Genomic DNA, 13,858 nt, shown 5'->3' on the forward strand with positions numbered 1-13,858 from the left:
AGGCTAGTTTTGGAGAAGGGCCAGTAACTTTTAAAAGGAGCAAGCCCTGCTGGCTACATACAAATTTGTTGTTAAATCTACCCCTGTCGTACCTACCTGCGCTGGTCGGATTCGGTGTCTGAGTATCTGGTTGACGTGGCTACAGACGCGGTTCAGACCCCCATACGTGTTCCAGACATTGGTGGTGTGGGTTGCCAGCAGGCCCTCGATTGTTGACTTCAGTCCAATCAGCAGCTCATGGTGAGTCGATCTGAAGTTACAACAGTATCAGCATGACGTAGGTCTTCTCCAGAACAGACTGTCATCCAGAGCCAATGTGAAGTGATCAGTTGCTACACATAGTATATTGTTACTCAGTGTCAGGCTAGATCTGTCCTTTCACTTGTTTTACAGATTGTTATGCCAATAATTAAGCCAATATACTTAATTTTACAATAACATTATAATCCTGCATTCTGACTGGTCTGCCAGAGGTATCAAATCAGAGGTCTCAGAGGTTAGATCATGATTTTGCAAATTACTGCATCTGAAAATATTTATTTCGAACCACTTCTTTCGCAAACCCATCCGTTTAAATCTAGTGTGCCTATAACATGTATTAGCATGATTAGGAATACAAAATAAATCATCAAATTCTCAGCCACTTTAACTGGTCGGGCAACAGGCATTTTCTTTTTATTAAATATATACTGTAAATCTTGAAATCAATGCGTCTTCAATTTAATACGATTGCTGACCCCAAGCCAAATATGCGACTCAAAATCAATGAGACTCCCCCACCCCATCCCCAGTGGAATGATACATATCCTTACTTTAATCCAATCAAACAGCAAATAGCACCGCTTATCAGCACTGGGTAAACCACTCCGTAATAACAATAAACAGTGTTTACCTAAACACAACACACAGTTTATATGTTTATTCTGTTGACTGGCATTAAGGAAGTTCAAATGCAATAAAATAATTGAACCAACAACAGTTCACTGCTTGGATTGATTAATGATGCCTAGTTTGACCCAAGTGGGTAGAACTCTTGACCCCAGCAATGATAACTCACCGGATGCCAATCGTGTAATTCGTATTCTTTGAATGACAATGTTATGTACTGGTTACAACAGCTGCTAAATAAACCGTGTTTGTGTAGATATTCAAGATGGTATTTCCGCTATAGATGAATACTAAACCCTCAAAATAAACTAGAAAACTTCAAGGCCCTAGGCGTATTCCTAATCAAAACAGGCCTAATTAAGCGCATCTAAAAGGTCATTAATCTACCAATCCAAAATCCAATAAACATACAAACACCCACCTCACCCGGCTCCCTTAGTTCCCTCCTCCACCCACTTTGGCATTTTTTTCAAATTTAAAAATTCCAAAAATTCAATATAAGCAACCCCTAAAAGCCCCCTCTTGGGTTGCACACACCACTTTCACCCTTTTCGCAATACACTAAATGGCCCGGCCAGCCCCGTGTGCGAAATACGCTACAGTCGGAAAGCGCACGTTAAATCTCCGATATCAGTCAGTCAGTCCGCTATCCAAAGTGTGAAATGAGGTTGTCTTATTGTCTTATTTTTTGCATTTAATTCACGCTCACGTTAACAGTAGTTTATCGTGGTCATGGACACTGAATCAAGCTTGTGATCAGATTCTGTAACCAAACAATAAAAAAACTACTTGTTCCAGACAACAGGGACACAACAGGTATGGGTGGGTAGGTATTAGGGCCGTTACAATTCACTCGCGTATTCGGTGAATCGAACCGCATCCATTCATGAATTGAATTCGTTATTCGTGGCCATAAGAATCGAATATTTATGAATATGCAATCATGTGCATTTACATACCCTGTACCTAAAACATCCATAAGAACATATGATATCCATAGATTTCTTTAAAGACAACACTCTTATAATATTTAATTTAACAGGAATTTGGTCACTGGTCATTGTAGCATTTGAGCAGATACTAAGACTAAGTACCTGGACAAGTGCAGCATATAAATGTATAATATAGATAATTAACAAACCATGTCAATTACTTTATGTTGTTAATGTTTCACTTAATATAATAAATAATACATAATTAATATTCGTATTCGTTACCCTATATTCGTGATACAAATCGCATTCGCCTCATAGGTTGTTCATTGCAGCCCTAGTAGGTATAGTTATTCTTTTTACTTACTATTTCTTCTACAATGTTTAACAAAGACGGCTAGTTCAGTACTGATGGTGGTTGCAATGTTTCATGAACTCGTAGGTCACAATCGCTACAGCAATGACAATACATGGAAACATCCGATTTTTCCCAGCTTTTAAACATGGGATTTCTTGATGACTGTTTCCCGCTTTGACAAAAACATTTGGGTCGCACGTGAAACAATGGGTTGGTCAGTCACCTTAAACACAAGAATTCTTTTTTTGGCCTTATTCATCTTATTATTCATTTAACCTGTCTGAACCAGGTAACTTAGGACGTCTTATTCAAATAAGGAAGCATATTTCTGGTTTAAACATATTTATTTTCACAAAAGTGTGAAAATGGATTGGTAAACAAGCGAAGCGCTTATGTTAATACCGCTCCATTACACATAGGACATAGTACAATAAATACATAAATGAAGGTTAGATGCAACAAATGAATGGTACATGCCAAGCTAGATGTGTATATACACTGATATATAATAAATCTATTTGCAATTTATATTAAACAATCATTTAACTGAAAATCTGCCAGTTGTTAATATAAAGTCTTGAATAGAATCTAATATTAGCATTTGCTCTTCCTTACTCAAATCCGAATTTCCGCATAGCACTGTTTGTAAAGAATAACCATGTTGGTAAAAATACATTTCATTTCGAAGAGCATAGTAATTTGTACACACAAAAAAGAAGTGTAAAGCATCCTCGGTATGGTATCCACAGGAACAAGTTTTTGTATCAAAGATATGTTTATTATACTGATCTGCGTTAAGATCGCTGCAGCCAAGCCTGAGGCGACGGTGAATAATTTGACATAATCTGCTTCCATAATTTAAATCCCAGTGTATACCATTATCTCCCTTTGCGTGAAGCAAATTCTTTAATTGTGTAACGGTCTCTGCCCCCGTTAGGTTTTCTGGTAACATATTCCAAAGTTGTGTTGTAGCTGGTATAAATGAATCTGCATAAGCTTTTGTTTTACACTTCACTGTTTGAAGATAAGTTTTATCCCTTAAGTCATAATTTGTGTTTTCCGAAACTGTATTAGGAATAAGCCTACAAAGATATTCCGGGGATAAATGGTTATTCATTTTGTAAAACATTACCAGTTTTAAATTGTATCTTCTGTCTTTTAATGACCTGTGTGTTTCATTGTAAATCTTCTGATGACTCGTACCCCGAACAGCGCCAGCATATAACAGCATATGGTTCTAAGAGCATCTAAGTGTAATTTTTCCAATAAGTTAGTTTGTTCATTAGTACAGTTTTCCCAAATATTTCTGTTCATAAACTTGTGTAGTGCTCTTATTCATGACACCCTTGATTCATGAGTGAGAGAGTTGGGTTTAACTCCGCTTTTAACAGTATTCCAGTTATATCACGGCGTGTCAGCTTAATGTGGGAGGAAAGCCCGAAGTGATGCAAGTCTCAGACATTTACCACTTCGGTGAAACCCATGAGCACGGGTATGGTGCTGACAAACCTAGAAACAAAATCGAGGTGAACCGGGATTCGAACCCATAATCATAGGTTTCTGGTGTGCCAAAGGGACGCAACTCTGCACAGCGAATCGCAGCTCTTAGATAACTAGGCCACCCCTGCCCCCTCCCTGATTCATGAGGTAACCATGGTAACTCTGAGTTCCTGAAAGCAAAATACATCTTAAAGAAAATATTGCTTTTGAATATGTCTCTTCTGTAAATGACCAAACAGTATAATTATGAATATGTTAAATGTACAGCTGTCGGAACTCAGCTACCTCACACATTAACCTAGGTGATGACAATAGCAGTTGTCCTCACAGGTCAAAGTCCATTACAAAGTCTGTTTGCATGGTTAGTGGGATCAAAGCCATAGCTGACGCACAGAGGATCACAGTAGTTGGAAATCAGCAGATCATGACACAGCTAAGGGACACACCGAGGATCACACTAGTTGGAAATCAGCAGATCCTGACAAAGCTAAGGGACACACCGAGGATCACAGTAGTTGGAAATCAGCAGATCCTGTCACAGCTAAGGGACACACTGAGGATCATAGTAGTTGGAAATCAGCAGATCCTGACACAGCTAAGGGACACACCGAGGATCACAGTAGTTGGAAATCAGCAGATCCTGACACAGCTAAGGGACACAACGAGGATCACAGTAGTTGGAAATCAGCAGATCCTGACACAGCTAAGGGACACACCGAGGATCACAGCAGTTGGAAAATCAGCAGATCCTGACACAGCTAAGGGACACACTGAGGATCATAGTAGTTGGAAATCAGCAGATCCTGACACAGCTAAGGGACACACCGAGGATCATAGTAGTTGGAAATCAGCAGATCCTGACACAGCTAAGGGACACACCGAGGATCACAGCAGTTGGAAATCAGCAGATCCTGACACAGCTAAGGGACACACTGAGGATCATAGTAGTTGGAAATCAGCAGATCCTAACACAGCTAAGGGACACACCGAGGATCACAGTAGTTGGAAATCAGCAGATCCTGTCACAGCTAAGGGACACACCTAGGATCACAGTAGTTGGAAATCAGCAGATCCTGACACAGCTAAGGGACACACCGAGGATCACAGCAGTTGGAAATCAGCAGATCCTGACACAGCTAAGGGACACAACGAGGATCATAGTAGTTGGAAATCAGCAGATCATGACACAGCTAAGGGACACACTGAGGATCATAGTAGTTGGAAATCAGCAGATCATGACACAGCTAAGGGACACACCGAGGATCATAGTAGTTGGAAATCAGCAGATCCTGACACAGCTAAGGGACACACCCAGGATCACAGCAGTTGGAAATCAGCAGATCCTGACACAGCTAAGGGACACACTGAGGATCATAGTAGTTGGAAATCAGCAGATCCTGACACAGCTAAGGGACACACCGAGGATCACAGTAGTTGGAAATCAGCAGATCCTGTCACAGCTTAGGGACACACCTAGGATCACAGTAGTTGGAAATCAGCAGATCCTGACACAGCTAAGGGACACACCGAGGATCACAGTAGTTGGAACTCAGCAGATCCTGACATAGCTAAGGGACACACCGAGGATCACAGTAGTTGGAAATCAGCAGATCCTGTCACAGCTAAGAGGCACACCAAATATCACAGTAGTTGGAAATCAGCAGATCCTGCACAGCTAAGGGGCACAATGACCACTTGATCTATTATAAGAGGCAGGACACAATGTTGTGCAAGCATTTTCGGGTGTTTTTTTTCTTTTGTTTAATGCCACACTCAGCAATATTCTAGCTATATGACAGAGGCACGTAAATAATCGAATCTGGACTAAACAACTCATTAGTCGATGTTGTGAGCCAATCGTCATCAGAGTACAATGACACTCTATCAACCACCACACCCAGCATGACCACCTCATCCATTTGGTCGCCTCTTACAACCAGCATAGGTTGCTGGGGACCCATTCTAACCTAGAAACCCCACAGTGTGCATCAATGGTAATCTACTCTTGCGACCATCACACGTTGCTGGGGACCATTCACTCTAACCCTGGTCCTCATAGGTAGCACTAAGTAATAGGGCGCGGATGGGTAACTTGGTACACGGATAGGGTGGGTACTAAGAAGGACCCAGGTACCCACAGTACTACCCGGACCCATGGTTAGTCATGTGATATAAACATGTTTATTTCCATAAAGTGGAGGGATTGGCAAACAAGCAAATTTTGCTTATCTGAATGCCTCTCCCAAACATGATACATATACAAATAGCAATGTATTGATAGTGACATGAGAAATAGCAATAGCATACATTGTATAATTTGCATCAAAGGTAAGTATTGTTCTGTAAGTGTTTAATTACTGGATTATCTTCCATAACCACAGTTACATTATTATTTACATTCAGCAGAACAACATCGCAGTATCATATAGCAAAGCCATCATCTCAGACAAAATCTCTTAATCGGCAAGAAGAAAGAATAAAACTGTGCACCGATTTCAAAATTTCAAGATTTGTTACTGTCGTTACATTTGAATTACCATTTAGAATTGAATTTAAATCTTAGCCTTTTACGAAATAATACATGTTTTGCCTTACTGTACTGTTTGAGGGACACGTAAGAAAGAAATGAAGTGCGTCATGTGATATATAGTTTAAATACAATAACAATAAAAGTCACTTTGGTTTGCATTTCTTTCTGACTCTGCACACACTGTTTCTGACTTTTATATGTTTGAGTAAAGAAATAATTTCAGTTGACTTCAGTGTATGCATGATCTTATCCTTTTATATGTGAATGTAAATAGCACTTGCCAGGGCTCCGGTAAAATAATTCTTAATCGGACATCATACACCCAACTCTTGATACCTACAGTGGCTACACTGGTAGAGATTGGTAAAAGGGGGTCGAGTACACAGGTCGCAATTTGGAATCGTCCCAGCCCTACTAAGTAAATCAGCATTAGAAATTGGCACAAGTCCTTGCCAAACTGCCCAATAGTTAAGGTATCCTAAGGACTAGTAGAAATTTGCCATTTTTAAGGATTTTGCTATATGTTATCATTAAAACAACTAGTGGACTAAAAATGTTAGTTTTCTACCCCTGTAAATGTTGGAGAATGAACAATTTTTCGAGTTCACACCCCATAATGACGAACAAGGACTGTATTACCGTATTCTACGCAATAAGCGCCCCGGTCTAATAAGCGCCCACGGCGCTATTTGCTAAGATATTGGCTAGTGAACAATCCCAATTAGCACCCCTTCCCATTGATCAATGTACACAAGACTTATTTATTCGCGTATAATACGCACTCGTGTGTTATATGCACCCTTAATTATGGGCAATTAAATTTTGGAAAAATATATCTCTCGTATATATATATATTTGAGGCTGTCAGCATAAACCACGAAATTTATCTTTTAACTCTGTTATTTTCACCAAAATAATATTCTAATAAGAGCCCACTATTTCTAATTTTGAGAGCGCCCTGGGCGCTTATTACGTCGAATACGGGATATTGCACCGACATGTTTGATGTCAGAGTACTAAACACATTTTTTAATCATACATCCTGTTCAACTCAGTGCACTCACTTTGAATGTTCTGTTTGAGGAACTGAAATATTGAAAGGTAGATCAGCAAATATCCCGGGATTTGACTTGCAACAGGTACATTTTGACATGAAAACCAAGTTTCTGAACCGTATGATCTTGACGATATACTGTAAATCTTGAAATTAACGCGAGCGTGAATTAAATGCGAAAAATGTGAGTGGTCTTTGCTCGCATTGTTAAACATCACATTTATATCAACAATAAGACATTTTGGATAGCAGAAATACCAACTTAGACATATGCTGAAAACAAACAACTATGTATTCCACATCACTGTTTATTGAGCAGCACTTGTAACAAGTATATAAACAATGTCATTCAAACACTAATTACATCCTTTGAATTGTCACTGCTGGGGTCAAGACTAGAGTTCTACTCACTCATGTCATCACTGATCACACCTGCAAGTCCAGACAGACGCCAACTATGCAACGCGGTGTCTTTGCCAGCGCGCATGTATTGTTTTAGCGGAAGTACTCTACTCAGCGCTAATCAGCGGTGCTATTTGGTGTGTATTTGGATTAATGTAAGGTTGGATTAAGGTGAGGATTCTCCTGTAAACCTAACAGAGGACGTTTTCTTTAGATATATCCATTGATGCTTGAGAGGAAGGGGGTGTCGCATTCATATTGAGTCGCATTTTTGGCTAGGGGCCAGCTGTCACATTCTTTTTGAGGCGCATTAATTTCACGATTCACAGTACCAGTTCTGCCAATCATATTTGATAGAGATCGATGCGGAAGCTCTAATCTCCTATCAAAACGTTTGTATGGTAATCCCCTGTACAACAAAATGAGTCTACGAATTCACTCCCAGTTTTTCTACGAATTCACTGTAAGTTTTGTGTTTACAAGTAGGACTTGTTTACGAAATCACCACATCCCTGTGAATATGATCACGTTGGTACCTAGCTAAGCATACTACTTAGAAGCAGTAAATTTATTGTGAATCTGAAAACTTTAATTTGACATAAGTCCACCTCTTACCTAAGTGTATTGATGTTTCCATAAAGAACAATTAGCAAAAGTTATTCTAATTTGTAGCTGGGCTTCTCTTAGAAACAGAAAATAGAGCTGGCTGTCTTGTTACTGGCCATGTCCAATAGGCTAATATTAGTTAAAACATCTACGATTTATTTCAGGTAAAGCAATCATGTAGCAAGTGTATTTTTTCCGAATTAAATGGTGTCGTCTCCTTTAGCCTGCTTGTGAGCTAGGTCAAAAATTATTTCTCGAGTTGCCTGTTGCTGCGATCTGCATAGCATTTACATTATAAATAGGTACAGGATCAGTCGTGACGACACCAATCTGGGTTTAATACGATCATTTCGGTTATTTTGATGTGAATATGTGCTTGATATGGCAGATGTTGTTTGAAAAATAACACCAGATTCTCCTGTTGCGAAACGAACACAGATTGCGTAAATAATTAGCGAGGAATAGCCTGGTATCGCTAGGCGTATACACGGAACATGTGACAGGTGCAGCGATCTTCATCCTGTGGTAACGAAGCGTCACCGGTTTTATTTACAATCGACAGAGGGACATTCCAGTCACGCTCGGCATATTGCTAATCATTTATTACAAGCCTTTTGTACATGATTACAAAATTATATTCAGTGACAATAACCTTACCCTGCATTTGGTTCCTCAAAATCACCACTGTCCGCCATTGTTTACATGGCTGACGTTCCCATATTTAGCAAGGGAGGTAACTGCAGATGCACTTTGCCGGCTGTTCCGGGTCCAGAATGCGCGGATGGTGGTTGCATGTTTCGATACAGTTGGTCAGTCCTACATCCGCTGCACTGGCATTTGCGATTCCGTGATAGCTGTCCATTTTCTCCTTTTCTTTTCAATAAGGTCCAAGTGATCTTATGATTAATATGAAGCGATGAGTTTCATTGTAGGGCGTAAGTTTAAATTTAACTTTCCATCTCCGGCGATGACAAAACGGACAGAAAAAAAGACTGTGATTTGGGTTAATTGGCTTAACGCCGTTTTCAACAGTATTCAGTAATATTAGAGCCTCGGGTACAGTCTAGATTTGTTCTAACTTGGCACCAGTCCAAAACTGGAAAGAACATCTGGATGTCGATCGCCGAGCCTTTCTGTTGTAAAGTTGGTTGGTTGGTCTGTTGTTTTACGCCGCAATCAGCAATATTCCAGCTATATGACGGCGGTCTGTAAATAATTGAGTCTGGGCCAGACAATACAGTTATTAATATCATGAGCATCGATCTACGCAATTGGGATCGATGACATGCATTAACCAAGTCAGCGCGCCTGACCACCCGATCTCGTTAGTCGCCTCTTACGACAAGAATTGCATGGTTGCTGAAGACCTATTCTACCCCGGATCTTCTGTTGTTAAGAGATACAAGTGTACCGTGTTTCATCTATAAGACGCCGAACATCCACTCCGGCCTCTATTTGACGTCTGGTCATAACCTTTGTCAACAAAATAGAAAAAAAACACACTGTCACCAAAAAACGAAATTTAAACGTTCATATATACATCTGTAGGGCACTTTGAACAGCCACTCAATTTAATCACCCAGAGATTAAATATAGATAAATCATCTCTGAATCTGTGCATTCGCCATGAGAGATATTTATTGTTGTCGAATGACTTTCAACAAAATCAATAAATGCGCCATCGTGTCACTGAATTTACCGGTCCATCACATGATTGTCTGCAGGCCGTTGTCGCATGTACTGTCACGTTGCGGTGTCAGATAACAAACAAACATGCACTCACTGTTTAAGCAAATTGTGTGACAGTCGGGTGCTACCGATCAACCAGGACATGCTTGCCCTTACCGTAACACCTGTTGTCGTCATTGATTTTCAGTGATTAATTAATACAATTTTCACCGCTTTTGTGCCTATTACGACCAATGATATCTGTTTCGGCGGAATGTTGTTTACCGCCTCGGTAAGTAATTCTGCAGCTATATCACGGAGGCCTATAAATAATCTGATAACATAAGAAACCATGCCACGAGCTAGGGAATGGTGACCCGCAAGACCTGTCTTCAAAATTCACTCACCGTACACTCAATCTCATTAAAATCAGATCTTACTTCTCGCTATCGCTAACCAAAGCTTTGTTTAGCGGAAGCGAGCAGTCAGATCTGATTTTAATGAGATTGCGGTACACTGGATCTTTCACGATGGCCTTGACATGTCCAGCACGTGGAAGTCCTACGTCGGTGCTTGCGTTCGATTTCAAACCTGTGGACGACCCAGGTGAACCCGTGATGACCAAACACAGTTAAATTAACCTTGGCTGATCAATGTCAGCACATGTTGGACCCGTGAAGATCAGGGGTAGAATATATTCAGCAACCCATGCTTGCCGTAAAAGGCGACTATGCTTGTCGTAAGAGGCGACTAACGGGATCGGGTGGTCAGATTCGCTGTCTTGGTTGATGAATGTCATTGTATCCCAATTGCGTGGATAGATCCTCATGATGTCAATCACTGGATTGTCTGGTCCAGACTCGATTGTTTACAGACCGCCGTTATATAGCTGGAGTATTGCTGAGTGCGGCGTTAAACAACAAACACACACACCTATCTGAACATTTCAATTACCTGAAATGTCAAATGAATGACTATCAACAAAAGCGAGATAAAACTATTATTTCTAAATTGTGTTTGTTTCATTAGCAACTGTAGATGTGTCAGTTGCATCAGAGCATCACATAGTGCAGTGTGATGAAGTCGTCCGAGCTGCTGGACCCGAGCCAGTATCTGTGTCAGTAATAACTGACCACCCGATCCCGTTAGTCGCCTCTTACGACAAGCATAGTCGCCTTTTACGGCAAGCATGGGTTGCTTAAGACCTATTCTACCCCGGATCTTCACGGGTGGGACATGACAAACTTACAATTGCAACCTGACTACAGGCGTCATCAGCCTCAAGCTCAGAACAGCTTCCGTTTGTATACATCGCACTCAGTCGACACGTGTAGCCGTTGTCGGCGTTACAGAAGGGGGCGGACAGACAGCCTGGGTTATTCAGGCAGTGCATGGTGCACTCATTCTTGTTAAGGGTTATCCTGATTGAGATAAAGTCACTATCAGTTTTTGATGCGGGACAGTTCTTGAACAGGACGCGTCTTCTCGTCCCGATGACTTTCGGGAACACGAGTAGCACCGTCAGGCAGGTCAGTAGGAACTTCATCGTCAGTTGCAAGCTCGTACAACAGTTCAGTTTGTTTAATATCTGCAGCAAATAAATAAATAAATAAATAAATAAATAAATAAATAAATAAATAAATAAATAAATAAATAAATAAATAAATAAATAAATAAATAAATAAATAAATAAATAAATAAATTAAATAATTAAATAAATAAATAAATAAATAAATTAATTAATTAATTAATTAATTAATTAATTAAATAATTAAATAAATAAATAAATAAATAAAAGCTGAGGTTGACATTAACACAGACATGTTTGTTGGTTGTTGTGGGGGGACATTCACCAATCTGAAAGTGTGTCGGCATATTTTCAGCGGATGAGGGGCGATGGGGTAGCCTAGTGGTTAAAGCGCTCGCCCGTCACGCTGAAGACCCGGGTTCGATTCCCCACATGGGTACAATGTGTGAAGCCCATTCCTGGTGTTCCCCGTGATATTGCTGGAATATTGCTACAGCGGCGTAAATCCACACTCACTCACTCAGCGGAGGGCGGAAAGTTGCCAGGGTCGTAGGCGTTAAACTACTTTGGAGAAAGAAAATAACGACACTCATATGGACGTATTCGTGATTAAAACTGACGATCAGCAGATTCTAGCGTGGTTAATGTACGCAACTCTGTACAGCACACACCCTACTTGGTGAGATGAGGTTAAGTGAAATGGGTTTTAATGTCGCGTCCAAGATTTTTGCACGTGTTTCTCACTGAGATACCATGCCGCAGTTTAACATGAATAACCCACTCAGACAAAGTATACTGAGTCGACCAGTCCTTGCTTTAGCCCTTTAATGCCGAGCGCCAGACAGGGTAACAACAAGTACCATGTCTTTAATGTCTTTTAGTATGAAGCGGCCGGGATTCGAACCCCGAACCTTCCGCTCTCCGGGCGGACGCTCTACCCTTAGACCACGGAGGCGGTCTATCCTGCTTGGATACCCGTAGCCTTGTATATGAAATATTAAATGTATATGATACTAACATTTAAGAAACATTAATTACGGTCAATTATATATAATTTAACCATACTCGCCGTCTCCCTGGTCCCATCGTCGTTTGGAATTGAAATCAAACACGAAGTAGTAGCAACATTTGAAAACAACTAGCAAGTTATCGAACTACTGTTGCCACAGTTTTGTTTCGCGGTTGTCAAAGCAGATGACGTCTGTAACTGGTGTATATGATAAATAAATCTAGCCTGTATATTGCTCCATGTCACATTCAGGTAATGTATTGATTCGCGAACACCTGGAGTCATCACTGATTTTCAGTCACCCATCCATACATGTTCACCACGATGGAGACGTAAGGGCAAAAGTCAGTGAGTGAGTTGGGTTTTACGCCGCTTTTAACAATATTCCAGTTATATCACGGCGTGTCAGCTTAATGTGGGAGGAGAGCCCGAAGTGATGCAGGTCTCAGACGTTTACCACTTCGGTGAAACCCACGAGCACGGGTATGGTGCTGACAAATCAAGAAACATAATCGGGGCGAACCGGGATTCGAACCCACAATCATAGGTTTCTGGCGTGCCCAAGGGACGAGACTCTGCACAGCGAATCGCGGCGCCTTAGACGACTGGGCCACCCGTGTCCCCCTTAAGCGTAAAAGAACTTGCTTGATTAGCCAATGAAATGCCATGGAATCGTTACCATTAGGAATGTAAACAAATTCAACAGCAAATGTTTTTTTGTTTGATTATTGTGGACATATTTGTTGCAAATGGGTTTTTTTCTACGTAACGAAATTATAAAATGAAAATATTAATCAATTCAAGAACACAAAATAATTCGGTACATGTGTACGAGGGTGGCAGATAGCTTATTAACCACGAAGGGTGTACAGTAGTCTTAACAGTTTGCATGTAATAAGTTAGATACTTCCCATACCTACAGGCTACAACTGAACCAAATACACCACTAGGCAGCATATTTGAGAGTCTAGTTATTCTCTGTTGATGAAAATCGACAAAAAGGGCTACCGCGCTATCATCTTCATCTTCCCATCCAGTTTCCACCCTTGCCGAACTAGGTATTATGGAGTTACATTTTGGCTGGACTAACGAGTCTATGCATAGTCCAATCAAAATCGCGATCCGAAATCGAAATCCGGTTCGTAAACTGTCATGCAGATTTCGGTCGATTGGAGGATGTGCAAAACATGTGCACCTCTAACTCGTTGTCAACAGATATTTTCCAAATCTTTTCATGTTTTTATATAAGGTGCTCTCGTGATTTGATGTACTTCGCGATGTAAGACTCGTTTTATCAAAATATAGAGATCTTGATTATCGATCAGATCGTCTTGACTGGGCGCCGCCGTTTTGTTTGAAGCAAATGCAAGTGATACGAGAAGT

The 13,858-nt window shown here is 40.6% G+C and overlaps 1 protein-coding gene across 3 annotated transcripts in view; it reads right to left on the reverse strand.

Moving 5' to 3' along the window:
• Positions 1-9,036, reverse strand: part of LOC124151283 (run domain Beclin-1-interacting and cysteine-rich domain-containing protein-like) — an 86,780-nt gene extending 77,744 nt beyond the window's left edge. For all 3 annotated transcript variants that reach the window (XM_048383311.1, XM_048383312.1, XM_048383310.1), the window contains exons 1-2: positions 8,928-9,036; positions 97-250 (exon numbers count right to left, since the gene is read on the reverse strand). In XM_048383311.1, the coding sequence (XP_048239268.1) occupies positions 97-250; positions 8,928-8,965 (192 nt within the window). In that variant the 5' untranslated portion in view covers positions 8,966-9,036. The remainder of the gene's footprint in view (positions 1-96; positions 251-8,927) is intronic.
• Positions 9,037-13,858: the final 4,822 nt, after the last annotated feature.

Source organism: Haliotis rufescens, unplaced genomic scaffold (assembly GCF_023055435.1).
Source record: "Haliotis rufescens isolate VD_foot unplaced genomic scaffold, xgHalRufe1.0.p SCAF_47, whole genome shotgun sequence".
NCBI classification, from domain to species: Eukaryota; Metazoa; Mollusca; class Gastropoda; order Lepetellida; family Haliotidae; genus Haliotis; species Haliotis rufescens.